We start from the raw sequence: 18,894 nt of genomic DNA on the forward strand, positions 1-18,894 counted from the left end.
GATAACAGTTGCTAATCTCGTAAGTTGTAGGTATTAACAATTGCGTGTACGTCCTCAAAAGATTATTTCGAAGCAAATATTGTGAACTAAATTTCAAAGAAATAAAATCGATATTTAAAACGACGGTTTTTAAGTATTATTTAAGATTAATTGATTAAAATGTCAATTCATAATACTCAGATACTTAGATACACCAATTCTTTTGCCACATCTATTCATGACTAGCATTGTCAACGATATTATTATACGATGCGACAGCCGCAAGATCTGGGCTTGCGGCAAACTAAGTTTGGGCAGTAAACTAAGCTTTGTGTGAAGGTGATTTTCGGTGTCTGAATCAAACTTCTAGATTTTTTCAAACATATGTATAGCTTTTTTTTTATTGCTTAGATGGATGGACGAGCTCACAGCTCACCTGGTGTTAAGTGGTTACTGGAGCCCATAGACATCTACAATGTAAATGTGCCACCCACCTTGAGATATAAGTTCTAAGTTGTATAGTTACAACGGCTGCCCCACCTTTCAAACTGAAACGCATTACTGCTTCACGGCAGCAATAGGCAGGGCGGTGGTACCTACCCCTGCGGACTCACAAGAGGTCCTACTACCAGTAATTACTTAAATTATAATTTTGCGAGTTTCATTTTTATTACACGATGTCATTCCTTCACCGTGAAAGTCAATCGTGAACGTTTGTTGAGTACGTAATTCATTAAAAAAATTGGTACCCGCTTGAGATTCGAACACCGTTGCATCGCTCAATACGAATGCACCGGACGTCTTCTCCCTTAGGCCACGACGACTACAAACGTCAAAGAGAATGAGACTCGAGAATGTCAAACACAGGTTGTATAGGTAGGTACTTTTAGAATTTTACTCATTTTTAAATATGGAGTGGACGCATAAAGAAGACCGTGTTGCAGTTATTGCGTTGCATCGTTGCGGTTACGCGCCAATTAAAATTTTTAACATACTGAAAAATTTTAATATAACCAAAAGATTCGTTTATCGTACCATCAAACGATACAATGAAGACTCTAGTGTAGATGACAGGTCAAGAAGTGGTCGCCCTCGGTCTGTTAGGACTCCAGCAGTGATAAAAGCTGTGAAGGCGCGAATTCAAAGAAATCCCAAACGTAAGCAGAAACTGTTGGCCCTTCAGATGGGGTTAAGCAGAACCACGGTGAAAAGGGTGTTAAATGAAGACTTAGGGCTTCGGGCATATCGAAGAAAAACAGGACATCGTTTGAATGCTCGTCTAATGGACCTGAGACTGAAGAGATGCCGCGCTTTGTTGAAGCGGTACGCGGGAAAAAAATATCGGGAAATTCTTTTTTCGGATGAAAAATTTTTTACCGTAGAAGAGAGCTACAACAAACAAAATGATAAGGTGTACGCACACAGTAGTGAAGAAGCGAACAACCGTATTCCGCGTGTCCAACGAGGTCATTTTCCATCCTCGCTCATGGTATGGTTGGGAGTTTCTTATTGGGGCTTAACAGAGGTACATTTTTGTGAGAAAGGTGTAAAAACGAATGTAGTTGTCTATCAAAATACAGTCCTGACGAACCTTGTGGAACCTGTTTCTCATATCATGTTCAATAACAGGCACTGGGTATTCCAACAAGATTCGGCGCCAGCTCATAGAGCGAAGAGCACACAAGACTGGCTGGCGGCGCTTGAAATCGACTTCATCCGGCACGAAGACTGGCCCTCCTCCAGTCCAGATTTGAATCCGTTAGATTACAAGATATGGCAACACTTGGAGGAAAAGGCGTGCTCAAAGCCTCATCCCAATTTGGAGTCACTCAAGACATCTTTGACTAGGGCAGCCGCCGATATTGACATGGACCTCGTTCGTGCTGCGATAGACGACTGGCCGCGCAGATTGAAGGCCTGTATTCAAAATCACGGAGGTCATTTTGAATAAACTTTAGTGTCATAAGAATCTATGTTTTGTTAAGTTCATTTTGGTATATGAATGGTTACATAATGAATAAACTTGTTTCAATTATTTTACATTAAACATGTGACAGAATTTATGACCTGACTAGGTATAATATGGTGATCAATTTCCGTTGTGGGGTTCACGTAAGTACATTTAAAAGTAAATTGAAATCACTTATAAATATTAACGAGATCGAAAATTTCATGAATTTTAAAAGTTGTAGCAAACCGACCGGTACGTCACTCTCGCGGCCGTATGCCCGCTCGCTATACATAGTTAGCATCTATGTCGATCTTTTCAACAGTGTATAATCTATGTTCCGGGCGCTTCCGTTTTGAGTGTGAATAGCGTGCGCCCGCGTCTAAATGTAATTATTGTTTAAAATTGAAAATTGTTTATGATAAAGGAAGATTAAAATTCGAAATTCGATATTGGTGACTAACCCATAGTTTTAAATACCCCTGAGATCTACCCCTCACTATAAAGTCGTTTTAATCGATTGAATCGAATAAAAAAGATGGAATTTTTTTGTGAGCCACGGGGTTTCGGCTATAGGTAACTAAGTTTTCTTTGATCAGTTTGTCCAATGTTTCAAGTGAATAATTACAGTGGAAATTTAAAATGCCATAACACATTAAACATACCATACGTCCATTGTCGTCAACTGAGTTAATAATGATATTTAATTTTCTTATATCTTGAATAAATCCTGTCTGAATTTATTTCGTCTTTGAGTTTTGAATTGAATTCACATTTATTGTGGTAGATAAACGGTAAATTATCATTATTTGATGTTAAACAGTCCAAACTCATAAATTCATGAACAGAAAGGTCACAGCCTCACAGAATGTCATTCAAGGTCGAATAAAAATAGGATAATTTTCTTGGAGTAGAAAGAAGTGTTTTTCCAGTGACGTCATTAGGTGGTACCTACCACTAGTTTCTACAACAGATGAAGGTTTAGTATCCGGGGTTACACAATAGCGTTTTCGGATTTATAAAAAAAAAATCATATGTAAGATGCTCTGACCAGTGACTTCAAGCGAATCGGATAAATGTTGTTTCTTTTTATGAAGGGTTTTAGAGAACCAGATGAGATTCCTAGCGAATAAAACGAGATCAACGCAAACGGTTTTATTATGCAGAGAAAACCTGAATATTTTTTTTGAAGTTCGTTAAGGAAACCCAAAATATAGTTCTGAATCTGCATCTTCTTTTCTGTAAGTCGACTCTAGTACTGTTCTCTCATCACCCGTTGCACAACTCCTCTCCGCCTTTCTCTACCTTCGGCTATACTTAGTTCTTCAGGTACCTATAGGCATGTCGGTAAGTGATGCTATCAGTTTTGACATTTGTGTTACGGAATGTTGCTATCTTTCTATAGTTTCGTGAGTTTAGTCATAAGCTATCCCAGACCTTGATAGATTTTCCGAATGATCGGCTTTAACGACCTGTAGGCAACGCCTGTTTAAGACCTTCCTCAAACATGTTTTATTATTATTTTTTTATTGCTTAGATGGGTGGAAGAGCTCAGAGCCCATCTGGTATTAAGTGGTTACTGGAGCCCATAGACATCTACAACGTAAATGCGCTACCCACCTTGAGATTTAAGTTCTAAGGTCTCAGTATAGTTACAACGGCTGCCCTACCCTTCAAACCGAAACGGATCTGCTTCACGGCAGAAATAGGCACGGTGGTGGTACCTACCCGTGCGGACTCCCAAGAGGTACTACCACCACGCAAATTTTAATTTTGCGGGTTTGATTTTTATTACACGACGTTATTCCTTCACCGTGGAAGTCAATCGTGAACATTTGTTCAGTACGTATTTCATTAGAAAAATTGATACCCGCCTGCGGGATTCCCTAAATACGAATGCACCGTTTTATCCTTTAGGCCACGACAATTTCGACGATTTTGTTGAATGAAAGAGTAAGGGTATACCTTTGTGCAAATTAATGTTGCCTAACTATTTTAACAGAATATACGTAGCGAGACGCCTTAGTGGACATCCTAGTGTAACCTATATTATACCTACCATTTAAAAAAAAGGATAAATTTTGAATAAACTTTAAATTTCGCGTGTTATTCATAGTAGAAAACTTCGCAGCATATTTACATCCCAGACACAGAAATAAAATAATTAACTAAAATATTCATTTATTTATTTAAAAAAAATTGCATACAACTTTGTGACTTGAAAAAGCACTTTTATAAATCAGAAGTACAAAACTAGCATTTCTTGTTCAATATTTTTACTCTATGAAAATTTGTGACCAAGTCAAGTTTCAACATGAGTATTTATAATAAAATGACTATAGCCAAAACGTGAAGACATAAAAATACAAAATAAAGCAAAAATACTTTTAATAAATATGACTGCACTGAGATATTTCATTGGCAGTACACTGGCAACATTATAAATGGCAAAATTTTGTACAAGCAACACTTTTGGCACTTTGAGATTCCATTACAAGAAATTGTATACATTTTGAAAGCACTTACACCTATAGACGTGTATATAATATTAAAAATATAGAGATTCATTCATAAAGGACGGAAATTAGGCGAATACAATGATCCTTTCTTTTGTTCTATAAACAATAAAGGTTACAAACTAAATCGTTAGATATGAAGACTTAGATTAATAAAATCATTACATAAATATTGCTTAAAGTAAAATGTATTTTATCGTCTTATGAATACAGTACGTAGTTTAGAAACTAAAATAACACGCTCTGATAGTAAGCCGAAGTGTAAATTCAAGTAGATTTTTTTTAAATCTAGTACTTCTACTCAGGGTATTAGGCCAAAGTAATAAAATTATCGTATTGTCGTCGGTCCTTGATACGTACGTAAAATTATAAGTTAATCAAACGTCTTGAGTACTGGTGTAATTCACTACGTTGAAAGACTCCGCTTGCTACATACGACACAGGTTAAGCTAAATGTGTATTAAAAACAGAAAAAAAAACTCATTTTCCGCAAATGAAGTCTCTTATTTATTAGGTAAAAATAAAACGGCCCTGCAGACAATAATAAGAAAATTAAGAATAAAATCAATATAATTATTCTCGTGTTTGTAGACGTTTCAAATTAAATAATTTTATTTCAAGTATATTTCCCTGTTTTGAGGATGGTTAATGACAAAAGATCATCGACCGAGTGAATGATATTGCTCAGTAGATCAACGGTCCGGATTTAGTTGTTCGGAACTTTTATATAAGCAAGCTTATTTTGAAAATGTCGTAAGTGAGATTCACAGTTTGCATCAAAGATTTAGCGTGTATTTATTACGACCAAAGGGACAGCTTCGTCAAATGTAAACATTTGAAATCAAATTAAATATCTATATTTTGATTTGGGCTAAACTGAAGCAATATCATGGCACTAAATACATTTAGCAATTGTTGTACGAAAAATAAAAAACTTAATTCAAGTAAAAATTTTGAAAGGTTTTGGTGAAAACTGTGTTGAAAACATGTTTTAAAAAAACAATTCACGTAGCTTCTGAGCATTAGTAAGCTGTAGGTATTGCAAGTAAATTAAATACATTTTTAAGAATATCTTACTTAAACTATTTACCTTATTTTCGCTAACCAAGAATTCAATTTATGTCAGCTATTTTTTTTTCTGTTCGCATAATTATAACCCTTATAACATTGTGCACTAAACTTAAAATGCTAAATCTTTCATTAGAATGAGTAGTCTTCAATTTTAAACATACCTCCTCTGGTATTTTCGAATACTCGCATTATCATTTCAGATCTATTTAATATTTAGCAGCAAAAAAAATATGTGACTTCACTTATGGCAATACTTCAACAATTGATCGGACAGTACAAAGATTTCTGAAAATACACGTTTTTTTTGGAGATTCTTATGGCCTGGTAACGAGTCCTTTAAGCCAAGTCTAATATTTTCCTCTTATATTCTATTATAACAAGAAGCTTCTATTATAACTTCTTGTTATGCGAAACGAGATGAAGTTGATCAATTTAAGACTCTTCAATTGGGATGAAATTAAATGAATCGAGACGAGATAGCATTAAATAAAATCTTAGTAAAACGGTGATTATTTACAGACATTTTCCTTTGACCTTTTGGAAGAATCCGAGAAGCTACGTCCAAATGGCTTTGTTTATTTGTGTACTTTCACAGATGCTAAACAGTTAATAAACCACCGTTATTACACATTGAAACGTGAAGAAACACTAATTTAAAAAAGAAAACAATTTACACAATTTCGCTCTTCGCGTTCCCGCCAAAAGTCCAATGTACATAATAATATACGAGTGTATGTATTTAAAGTTGTGAATACCGAATATTTGTTTTAAATAGATTGCGCGTCAACGTCTTCTCCGTAGTCCAAGTCGTCATACGTGAGTTCTTCATCGATAGCATTAATCGAAGTTTCCTTCCCACCCGGGCAGGCAAGACACCTGGAAAGATAACACAAAACATTTTAATTGATTTGTTTATTAAGCTCGTTATTTTTACTTCACAATATATCTATATATTAATACGTGAAGCAAAAACTTTGTATCCCTTTTTACGAAAATTGCGCGGACGGAGAAGTATGAAATTTTCTACACTTATAGAGACTATAGAGAAGTGCACAATGCTAATATTTTTTTTAAATAATGCAAAAAAGATACATTAAATCAATAAAGAAAACATTACACACACTACCATGTATTTGACACACACATTCTTGACGTCTGTGGTCAAATTGAGAATAGATTAAATATTGTTTGTCTTTATTAATATTTTTCTATAGTGTAGTCTTGGCGTTGAAAATACAATCATAATAGTGTACAAACTTATAATTCAAATTAATTATAGTCGAATTTTGACTACTGCGGGACCTCTAGTATATAATAAAAACTCATGTTTTAAGGTGCGTGGCATTTACATTGTTAATGTCTATGGACTTTGGTAGCCGCTTAACACCAGATTGGCTGTGAGTTCGTCCACCTATGTAATAAAAAAGTGTGTATGCATATAATCCCTTATCAATAGGAGTTTGGTACTGTCATAGGTATGGTAAAGCGAAGTTGACTTCTAAAATGTTGGGAATTCTCAACAGAGCACAGCTATATGATTGTGACGCTTGGACATAAGCTTTGATTGATAAAGCACTATTCCTCGGCTCCCAAATACTAGCTCTTTGATATAATATAGGGGCGAGGGGCGTTCGAATTATCTATAATCCCGTTTTTATCAATCATGTGGACCCTATGGTAGACCCAGACCACAGACAGAAAGGAACTTCGGTTCTCTCTGTACCGTATGTTTCACGGGGACTTGTTCTAAGGACTGTCCGAGGTAATCCTTTTTACTGTCGAACCACCCGCCTCCCCTATTGCATTGTATCGGTATGGCATTGTTAGTGTCCATGGACAACGGTGGTCACTGTCCAACCGAAGAACCAATCTAACGGTCACCATCACATAGGTAACACCGCCGTCTGTAATAACACCCATAAAACGTTACATAAAAAATCGGATCAAATATATCGATATAGTTCAGGTTTGAAAACGAGTCTTTTAATAATTGAAGACGTAATGATATTTTTTTTAATGAACAATTCCGATCACAATGACACAACCATTGATGAAATAATAAAATTTGCAATAATCCGTCTAAATTACCCCCATAATCTAAATGAGTTAAGTACGCATTGCATTACAAAAATAATTGATATCTGCCTGCGGGATTCGAACATCGGTAAAGTCGAGTCACTCGATATGAATGCACCGGACGCCTTATCCTTTAGGCCACGACGATATAAGCGCGAGTTGTTTATTGTACTGAGTATTTAATTGATTGGTTGAATTTACTAAGTATATATTCTATAAATACAGTATAATAATATTCAATATAAAGTACAAACAAAATAAAAATCTTTATGTACTTTGGAATCACAAGACTATCTTCGTATCTGACATACTAGTCTAGTCGACAAGTTAAAAATGGTGTTAATTCGACATACTACTGCTAAAATTATGTGGTTTAGCTCATTCGATTCGGAATAATGTCTAGACCATTGTGCTAAAAAATTGAATTAGCACATAAAAAATTCCAAAAGTTATTAACAATTAAACACCTTCAAAAAATAGCGTTTCGTTTATGGCTTATTGTCCGTAAACTATAAACATTTTCGAAATTTGAAAAAAAGATCCTTAAAGAGGAGGAAATTTAGTAAAAAAAAGTTCCAACTCCCGGAACTGTAGCTCCATTATTTATAATTTTAATTTAACGCTGAAAATAGCCCGCCGCGCGCCATTGTTAGGTTGCGCGCACGGCATCGAAAGCGAGTACGTCACTTAAAAAATTTTTTTTCAAGTACTTAAAGTTAATTGAAACATCTAAAAAAAATATTGCATAATCTAAACACTTTAGAAAATTTATTCCCGTTGGAATTTTTTATAAAAACATATTTTTCAATATTCTAGACGATTGTTAATTAAGAAAAATTTTTCCAATTTCCATCATCCTTCTAAACTAAAAAAAATGTTTAAATAATTACCTTAAAATTATTTCGCTTCGTGGACCTCTTCTTATAAATATATTAAACAAGATTGCGTCGTCTAAGTTATGAAATTGTTAATATTTTGTTAATAATAATTTTTTTAAGTTAACAAAAAAGAAAAAGAACAATTATGTTGTAAAGAATTTTTTTTTCTTTATTTATTATTATATTTTCGTTTTTATTATATATTTTATTATATAGTATATATTTTATTAAAAGATGTCTCTTATTGACATAAAAACGAAAATATAATAGTAAATAAAGAAAAAAACATTCTTTACAACATAATTGTTCTTTTTCTTTTTTGTTAACTTAAAAAAATTATTATTAACAAAATATTAACAATTTCATAACTTAGACGACGCAATCTTGTTTAATATATTTATAAGAAGAGGTCCACGAAGCGAAATAATTTTAAGGTAATTATTTAAACATTTTTTTTAGTTTAGAAGGATGATGGAAATTGGAAATTTTTTTCTTAATTAACAATCGTCTAGAATATTGAAAAATATGTTTTTATAAAAAATTCCAAAGGGAATAAATTTTTTAAAGTGTTTAGATTATGCAATAATTTTTTTAGATTTTTCAATTAACTTTAAGTACTTGAAAAAAATTTTTTTAAGTGACGTACTCGCTTTCGAGGCCGTGCGCGCAACCTAACAATGGCGCGCGGCGGGCTATTTTCAGCGTTAAATTAAAATTATAAATAATGGAGCTACAGTTCCGGGAGTTGGAACTTTTTTTTACTAAATTTCCTCCTCTTTAAGGATCTTTTTTTCAAATTTCGAAAATGTTTATAGTTTACGGACAATAAGCCATAAACGAAACGCTATTTTTTTAAGGTGTTTAATTGTTAATAACTTTTGGAATTTTTTATGTGCTAATTCAATTTTTTAGCACAATGGTCTAGACATTATTCCGAATCGAATGAGCTAAACCACATAATTTTAGCAGTAGTATGTCGAATTAACACCATTTTTAACTTGTCGACTAGACTATACTGGTGGTAAGACCTCTTGTGAGTCCGCACGGGTAGGTACCACCACCCCGCCTATTTCTGCCGTGAAGCAGTAATGTGTTTCGGTTTGAAGGGTAGGGGCAGACGTTGTAACTATACTGAGACCTTAGAACTTATATCTCAAGGTGGGTGGCGCATTTACATTGTAGATGTCTATGGGCTCCAGTAACCACTTAACACCAGACGGGCTGTGAGCTCGTCCACCCATCTAAGCAATAAAAATAAACATACTAGTGTTTTGTTAACTTTCAAATAAAAATGTAAGAGAGTTCCGTAAAATGTATTTATAATATTTTTTCTATCTACAATACTGGTATTCCGATTCATAGATTACGAGGAGAACATTTGTAATTTCATATTAATTATAACATTTCTTTGTAAGATTCAAGTAATACCGATAAACAAAATGATGTCATAATAAATTAATATGCAATAAATGTGTTTAAAATAATATTAATTCGCAACACACCTGAGCGTAATCCGATCCCGTGTGCAGATGCGAGAACGTTAGGTCGGCCTTGTGCCGCAGGTGGCCGTAATGGGCTTATTTAATATGCGAGGAAGTTTTGTTGGAGATACAAACATGAAAAAAGCTCGCATTTCTTCATTAGAATATATACTAATATGTATATAAATCTACAGTGGTTTTTACGGATGCTCCGTTATAACTACTGAACCATGCATCCGATTGACTTGAAACTTGGTATCCATGTAGAAAATACATATACTTAATGGATAGGCTAATATTTATATGAGTGTTGGACCCCCTACACCAGTTGCGGGGGCGTTAATGACGAGAATCTTTGTGGGGGTGAGAAATAATAATGTTAAATTTAAATGGCCAGCCAAATTATACATATATATATAAGGGAGTATAGTAAGAAAGACGCAAAATAGCTACAAACGGATGACAAAGATCCCATGACTAAAACTCTGGCAACACTCTGTAAAATATAATACTAGATGTGCTCAGTCCTGTGAAGTGCGAAGAATCTTTTAGTTAAGATATTTACCGACTCTCGTTGATGCCGTAATACAAGCACTTGTCGCCGACGCATTCGCAGCATCCGTCATGGAACCACCTGTAATGACATGCGAATAAACATTGTATTTATGGCAAACGAATTTTCTCCGATGTCACTTATTTTGCGACTCAACGATTACTTTGTTCGATACTTATCGATCGACTTTAGTGTTATCGATATAATTTATTAGTTTTTTTTGAAAAATCAGTAACTAAACAAAAGATGCAATGCAAAAAAATTGTCGAAGTGACGGTGGGTCTATTCGAATATCGATTATTGAAGGAACACGAACCTATTTCGTTTGAAATAAATCGTTATGCAGTGAATGTCAAGAGTGTTGATCTGGAACTGGTCATAGAATGTGGTAATATTAGAGGTGGCAGCGCATAAGAACCACAAGAGCCACGCTACCACGAAGGGACCATTCATTATTTAGTCAGAAGTTTTTTCTAGGTTACCTAATGCTGTTGGCGCCCATGGACCGACACGAGGCCCGGCATTTGTCGCACGACATGCACTGGGACATGTACGCGACGGTGCAGTTGAAAGTCACCATGTCTGTGTTCACCGGCTCCGAATCTTGTTCCACGCTCTCTGTTACAATATTATTTATTTATTACACTTCATGTAAAATTTACATTGGCCGACTTAATAATTATCTACAAGTCAACCAAGGGTAGTGCAAAGTAAATAGTGGTAGGTGCAATGAAATTTATATTAATTTACAAATACATACACACATATATATATATATAGATATATACACAAACATATATCACCTTTTCGCGTTAAAAGTGTACAATTTCCAAAAATATTCAACATTGAGTTGATAGGCGAAAACATTTGGTATCTATCACCAGTATTTTTCTCATAAATAGCGAATGTCAAAAGAGCGTAGCTTAGTTTTAGTTTACCTGTGTTTTCACTACTATAAACAAAATCAATACATAATTTTATCTTACTTTAAAAACAGATAATGTATCTAGTAAAAAACAAAAAATAAATATTGCAAATGATTAATATTAAAAATATCACATGTTAAGCCTTTACAACACTCACTAAAATTATAAATTTTGAGATTATACAGTTTTAATGCGAGAAGACGATATACATACATACATACAATAGTTTATGCAGTATTAAAAAGAATATATTAATAAATAATATTATCAACTAGAGTTAATCTTTGACAAGTTTTAAAATTACTATTAAAAAAAATTCAATACTAATTTGAATGAATCGAATACTTCTCAAATTACATTCTTAACCTTTCTGGTATGTTAATTTAATACATAAATTTGAGCTCGTACTAAAAGGGCACGTAAGCGAATTCCGACGATTAATAACATCTACCCAACTTTCTGCCGTGAAGCAGTAATGCGTTTCGGTTTGAAGGGTGGGGCAGCCGTTGTAACTATACTGAGACCTTAGAACTTCTATCTCAAGGTGTGTGGCGCATTTACGTTGTAGATGTCTATGGGTTCCAGTAACCACTTAACACGGGGTGGGCTGTGAGCTCGTCTACACATCTAGGCAATAAAAAATAAAAAAAAACTACTGTTAAATGTTTAGGAGAAACTATAGACATATATAACACGAGCTCGAAGTCTCAATTGAATTGTATAAAAGTTGTTCCCACGGTTAGACCAGTGTGCTTAGTGAGAGTTTTTAAACGTTCTCCATAGAGTAAAAGTTAAATCAAATTTGTATGCAATTGAAAGAGCGTCCCAAACGTAGGAAAACTTTCCAACTCCATACAAATTTGAGTTAACTTTTACGCTATCGAGAACGTTAATAAACTCGCACTAAGCACACGCATGACTAAAACGCGGTAGAAATAAGCAGGATGGTGCTGTCTAAGTGTCTACCTCTGCGATTACAGTACGTTTTGCCATTAGTCACTGGTGTGAGGTTTATGGGTTCCTGTAACTATTGAACTGTCTGAGATAACGTTAACGCTAACTTATGGTAACATTTGATGTCTTTTCGAATATATACAACTCACAATATTTTTTTTTGGTTACAATCAGACCAGGCATCTAGTGAAGACGGTAAAGGCTTTTCGATGTAAAAAAATTAAAGAAGAATCGGTCAATGGATACTTTATTCTTAAAAATCAATGTTAAATAAAGAGAAGAAGTTTGTTTTATTCGATTAGGCCTTTTACGCAAGCGCTTCGTAAGACAGTCCCTACACTAAGCAGGATCGGCGAGAAACTCATGGCTTATTCTTTCTCGAAAAAACGTGCATCACACCAAATATTATTAAAACAGTATACTACAGTTGACTGAATGAATGAAATGGGTCTGCTTTATCGAGCACGGGATATTCTAATCTATTACGTAGGTTAATATCTTTTATCTATCTTTCAGCCCACAGACGTCCACGTCCACGTTCACGACTAGACCCAGACCCAGACCCAAACCTCGTCACAACGACCGATCCTGCCGATTCCCGCGATTCAACAAATCGTCATTCGACTTTGTGGAAGGTCTACCCAAAATTTTTTTTATTGCTTAGGTGGGTGTCAGTTTCAGTATAGTTACAACGACTGCCCCACTCTTCAAACCGAAACGCATTACTGCTTCACGGCAGAAATAAGCAGGGTGGTGGTACCTACCCGTGCGGTCTCACAAGAGGTTCTACCACCAGTAATGACGCAAATTAATATAATATATAATTTTGCGGGTTTGATTTTTAATATACGATGTTATTCCTTCACCATGAAAGTTAATCGTAAACATTTGTTAAGTACGTATTTTATTAGAAAAATTGATATCTGCCAGCGGGATTCGAACACGGGTGCATCGCTACATACGAATGCACCGGACGTCTTATCCTTTAGGCCACGACGCCTTCAAACTAGGTCCAACCTAACTCTTACATATTTGTACGTCATCAAAGTTTGAACAGGTAGCAATGAGATTCCTTAACAGTGACTCACCGTTCCCGGTGGCAACCCAAATTTTGTACTTTTTTTTTCTTGTACACGATTATCGTTCGGGTCATTTTTCGTAAGAATTTCATTGAATGTTTTCAGGTAACGTCACTATTTAGTGTCAAAATAAAGGAACATTTCGAAAGGAAGTGACATTACATTCTTTTTTTTGCATTTTTAAATTCTTATCGAGATAATACCAGTAAATCATAGGTGAATGAAGCTTTTAAAATTGTTTGTACTATGTTTATATTATTGCAGGGATATTGAAATGGTTTAAATTTAAAATAAACTAATACATAGTAATACTGAATTGTAAGGCGTATTATAAGTCCTCATGGCCGCAAAAAAGTTATGCTTTCTAGTTTGTAGAGTTGCACATGTATCTATACATTACAATTTAATAATTGACCACATGTATCAATGTGGTTAGGGGCAATTATGTTGATGTGTACAAGCACATTTCTCTACTAACAGTAAATAAAAACATAAATATTGTTTCAGATCGATGCCTCCAATGAACACTACTGTAACTCAAAATTTTTAAATTTTCATTTTTCACGCAAATTGCTTCACTATTTTAAAAGTATTACAAATCATTATTGATGGGGTTCGAAGCAAGAGCAAAACAGCTAGTTACACAAGAAAAAACCATAAATATATCTGCAATAATAAAGGTTTTATCAACTTTTTTAGTTTAAACGCTCCTCCTGTAAACCTACGAATTTGGAGTTAGCGTAGTCTTCATTGGAGGCATCGACATATGCCTTGCAGTTTCACCAGTTTTTTAAATCCCAAACCAGTCAATACACAGTTGAACATAATCTAGTTCAAAATTATTATTTGTACCGAAATAGGCCTTCACAGGTGCTTTTAAAGTTTAATTACTTTTTGACTGATTCGGATGGCAATTTCATTACTCAGTAGAACATGTAAGAGGTTCATGCTCTTTTCCAAATCTAATATAAAATGTATGTGAGGAAATGCTAATTTAATTTGTTTTGTAAGTTTGATTCAAATATACCTGAAACTTGGTATTATAGTGGGGTCTTCAGGGAAAATATACTAGTTTAAATAAATGAATGATTTTGGATATGACTGGTTTTTACTAGTTTTAACACTAACAATTTCAGCAATGAAGATGATCATGAACCTGAACGGCATTGAGCAAGCAAATCAAATTGAAACAATTAAACAAAACTGAAATACACGAAAAAACTATATCCCTAGCTATATTTTTATAATGGCGTTTGATCATATCATGTCGTAAACAAGTTATGTTTATGACATATTTAAGTTTACGAGATCGCTGTTAATATAGAAATATTAGTTTAAGTATATATGAAACAACGGTAAAAGGATTTATCAATGGATAAATATGGAGACAAAAAATGAAATACTACTTTATGCTGATTTTATTCATAGATCAAATGAGAAACTTCTTCTCTTGTTATATACACAACAAACTGAAGTGGGGCGTTACTATCAATATCAGTGTTCTTATTTAGGACAGAAAATGAGTTTTATAAGTGTTATTTTGTAAGGGTATGGTGCAACCCTTACAAAATAACACTCATATTTTATTCTTGCAACATCTTTTGTGTGCATTTTATTAACTTACGTAAATGATAAACAACTTGTTTCTCTGGTACAGGTCTGTAGGCTGATAGGTCGATGTCCACTGGATATGTCATAGAGAGCCAGCGTTGTTGAGCATCTGGATCACTTGTTAGAGCAGCAAAGAGGCCTGGTACTCCATCACCAAGCTCCTCAACATAGGAAGTTTTTGATAGTTCTGTCTGCGTGTCATTTGGTTTGGGACACATATCTAGGGACAATAAAGATACCTTTGTCAGTTTACTAAGAATTATGACCATTTTATCATGTTTCATTTGAAAAGCTTTGTATCGCTGTGATAGTAACTATGTAATCCTCATAGTGTGGCTAATTTATTGAGTGTAGGTATTTAATTGTACGAGTCCAGAGTTTTATATAAAACAATTTTTTTTTAAAGATTAGCCTGTCAATTTTTAAGTCATAATTTATTCAACATTGAAATAATAACATTGTGCTTTTAACATATTATTATAAAGAAAAACAATTAAAAATGTACATAGATTTAGAAATATATCTACAAAAAATCTACAAAAAAGAGAAAAGCTTATGAATATTAATAACAATGTTATTTTAAACTTACCGACGCAACTACAGCACTCGCTGTACAAGGAGCTGAGGCAACTGAAGCAATCTTTGCAGCATGAGCAGTCCTTCAAATCGCATTTGCATGATTGGGTCAACATGCATTTTGATACTACGCTTGCACATATAGCTTCATTGCATGCGTATGCTATTGGCACCACACAAATCAGCGCGACGATTAAATAAGACCTTCTCCACATGGCAAGATTTAATGAAACAATCAAAGAATGCTTGAAAAATAAACAACGATCAAACTTCAAAGACGTCAACTCCTGCGCATTTGTTTATTAAATTTTAAGCCATGTGGTGATTATCAACTTGTGATGTTTTGCGTTTCTTAAAACAGATATTCGTGAAGTTTTAATAACTTCTAAAATTAGCAAGTAAACAAAATAATAAAGCTTTTTTCTTATTTTAAAAGATGGGCAACGTCAACTCTACGCTACGACTGTTCGATGAATGAATGAAATTTTTGACATTACAATCTTGAAACAACAAATCGAATGAACGAAGAGAACAATTTTTGAATATTATTCACTAGATGACGTCACACCTTGCAGTGCTCGCGGGGCATCAAGCATACCCATATTATTTACGGACCATATTATTATCTAGCCGAAGTGTGGTAGTTTATGACGCTATTTTTAAAATCTTTCCACTTGCTACTTCTTAGTAGCTTTAATTGGCTTCCTTTCAGCGGACACTTTTTAATATACTGCGATGGTACTCCTTAGTTCTACCCTTCATAGTTAGAACTAAGTAGAGTAATCCTAGCAAGATCAATTTTCCCCATCGTTCAAACCTTTAGGAAGTCATCCTGATATTTGTTCAAAGATCTTATTCATAAGAGAAAGAAGATTTTAGTTGTCTTTAGACTGTGGAGGGAAATAATTCTGGCAGCATTTGTTACGTGTATCATTCTACAATGTATAAATAAATACTTATCGGAAAACAATACTAAGTAATGGACTTTTTGGCGGGAACGCAAGGAGCGAAATTACTTAATTATTATAAGTGAATTAATTAGTTACATCATTGTTTTATTTTGTTAATTTAGTGTTACTTCAGTCTTAAATGTCTAATAACGGTGGATTATTAACTGTTAAGCATCTGCGAAAGTGCACAAGTGTGGGAAAAAGAAACAAAGTCGCAGGACGTAGCTTCCAAAAAGTCCAATAATATGCCTCAGTAAATAATCACCATTTTACCGAGATTTTTCATTCCCGATCCTGCGGACCGAATGGTAAACAGTCGACGTCGCCCAAAACACGTCATTTCGGATCCTCCCGAACTCACTAACGGTGATTTTAGATACCCCATGCACCGGTCATCGTTCTAGTCGAACCCTTCGCTTGCGAAGAAGGGCTCAGCGAGTAAATTAACTTACAGACACAGCCCACAGAGTTTCTCGCCTGATTTTCTCAGTGGATCGCGTTTCCGATCCGGTGGTAGATTCTGCGAAGCACGGCTCTTGCTAGGGTTCGTGTTAGCAACAACGTCAGGTTTGAGCCCCGTAAGCTCATCTACTGGCCCGGTGACGCTGATATGGTCTCTGAAGACCATCAGCCATGATGTCGTCAGCCAGGTCCATGAAGTCGTCGTGGCCTAAGGGATAAGACGTCCGGTGCATTCGTGTTGAGCGATGCACCGGTGTTCGAATCCCAGGCGGGTACCGATTTTTCTAATGAAATACGTACTCAACAAATGTTCACGATTGATTTCCACGGTGAAGGAATAACATCGTGTAATAAATATGAAACCCGCAAAATTATAATTTGCGTAATTACTGGTGGTAGGACCTCTTGTGAGTCCGCGCGGGTAGGTACCACCGCCCTGCCTATTTCTGCCGTGAAGCAGTAATGCGTTTCGGTTTGAAAGGTGGGGCAGCCGTTGTAACTATACTTGAGACCTTAGAACTTATATCTCAAGGTGGGTGGCGCATTTACGTCGTAGATGTCTATGGGCTCCAGTAACCACTTAACACCAGGTGGGCTGTGAGCTCGTCCACCCATCTAGCAATAAAAATAAAAAAAAAGCTTAGGTAGAAAAAAAATGGATTTTATTTCATACCACCTTACGTCGTTTCGCATTTCTTTTGCGAAATAAATAAATTTATTCGGATATGGTATAATTATCTAAATCAACATCACAGACAATAGTAAACAGGTATGAAAATGTAAGTTTGTTCAACGCGTGTTTATTCGTAGGTATGATAGCGTTTCGTGAAATGCTCCTATCCGCTTCCCGGAAGAACTTAATAATCTTGTTCTTTATTAGTAACCGTTATTGTTGACTATGTTATGCTAATTTAATACAATTCAGAAGGAAGTGAACTTAAAAAAAAAGTAATAATGGCACTGTTTACTATTCAATTGCATGTAGGTAGATAGAGAATTGAGGAGAAACGGAGAAACTAGGGAAACCTACATTTTGAACTATCTTATTTTATATTGAAACAACAAAAGACCGTATTCAGTGAAAATTTAAGCACAAAAGAATAATTACTATAATTAAGAAAAAAATAGTATTGAATCGTAAAAGTAATACTTTTTTATTGCCTTGGTAGGCGGTCGAGGATACGGTCCACCTGATGGTGGGTGGTTACCGTCGACCATGGACTTCAGCAGGTGAAGAGCCAAGCCGCTGCCTACCGTTAAGTACATGTCATAGCGCTCCGAAAACACCGTGGAGGGGAGCCCTTTCGAAAGCCGGATGGTATGTGGAAAAAAAGATCTCTGGAAACGCACTGTGGATGAATGTAGTGGCTCCAGGTAGTATGGATGAAATCTACTCCGAGGGTGGGCGTTTCGATGGTAAAAACGATGGAATCATCTCAAACATTTCGTCAGACCACTTCCCATAGAACGGACGTACGGTACAAAATACAGAGAAAAACGAAGTCCCTCTGCAGAACCAGAGGCTCAAAACGATCCCAAATTCCAATAAACGAGCTCAAATTTGTATGGAGTTGAAACGTTTGCCTCGTTTGCCATTAAGGGCGCTGTTCCAACTTCATACAAATTTGAGTTAACTTTTACGCGATCGCGAAGTTAAAAAAATCGCACTAAGCACACAGTTACCTATATTTTTAACAAAAAGAAAATAGAAAATTTTGCAGTTGTAGATTCTCGTTGAATAAATTAATAATATGTATATCTAAAACATTAAGTTATCTTTGTTTTCATGACCCCCAGTAGTATTCATGCAATTAATGTTATCTATTTGTGTCCT

At 35.0% G+C, this 18,894-nt stretch overlaps 1 protein-coding gene across 1 annotated transcript; it reads right to left on the reverse strand.

Annotated features, from left to right (window-relative positions):
• Positions 1-4,096: 4,096 nt before the first annotated feature.
• Positions 4,097-16,169, reverse strand: LOC101736248 (protein twisted gastrulation). Its single transcript, XM_004933371.5, has 5 exons — positions 15,662-16,169; positions 15,086-15,292; positions 10,985-11,120; positions 10,515-10,583; positions 4,097-6,390 (listed from the first exon to the last, which is right to left on the reverse strand). Exons 1-5 carry the CDS (start codon positions 15,861-15,863, stop codon positions 6,282-6,284), a joined length of 723 nt encoding a protein of 240 aa, XP_004933428.1. The 5' UTR covers positions 15,864-16,169; the 3' UTR covers positions 4,097-6,281.
• Between the last annotated feature and the right edge of the window lie 2,725 nt (positions 16,170-18,894).

The sequence above is a fragment of the Bombyx mori genome, chromosome 19 (assembly GCF_030269925.1).
Source record: "Bombyx mori chromosome 19, ASM3026992v2".
NCBI classification, from domain to species: domain Eukaryota; kingdom Metazoa; phylum Arthropoda; class Insecta; order Lepidoptera; family Bombycidae; genus Bombyx; species Bombyx mori.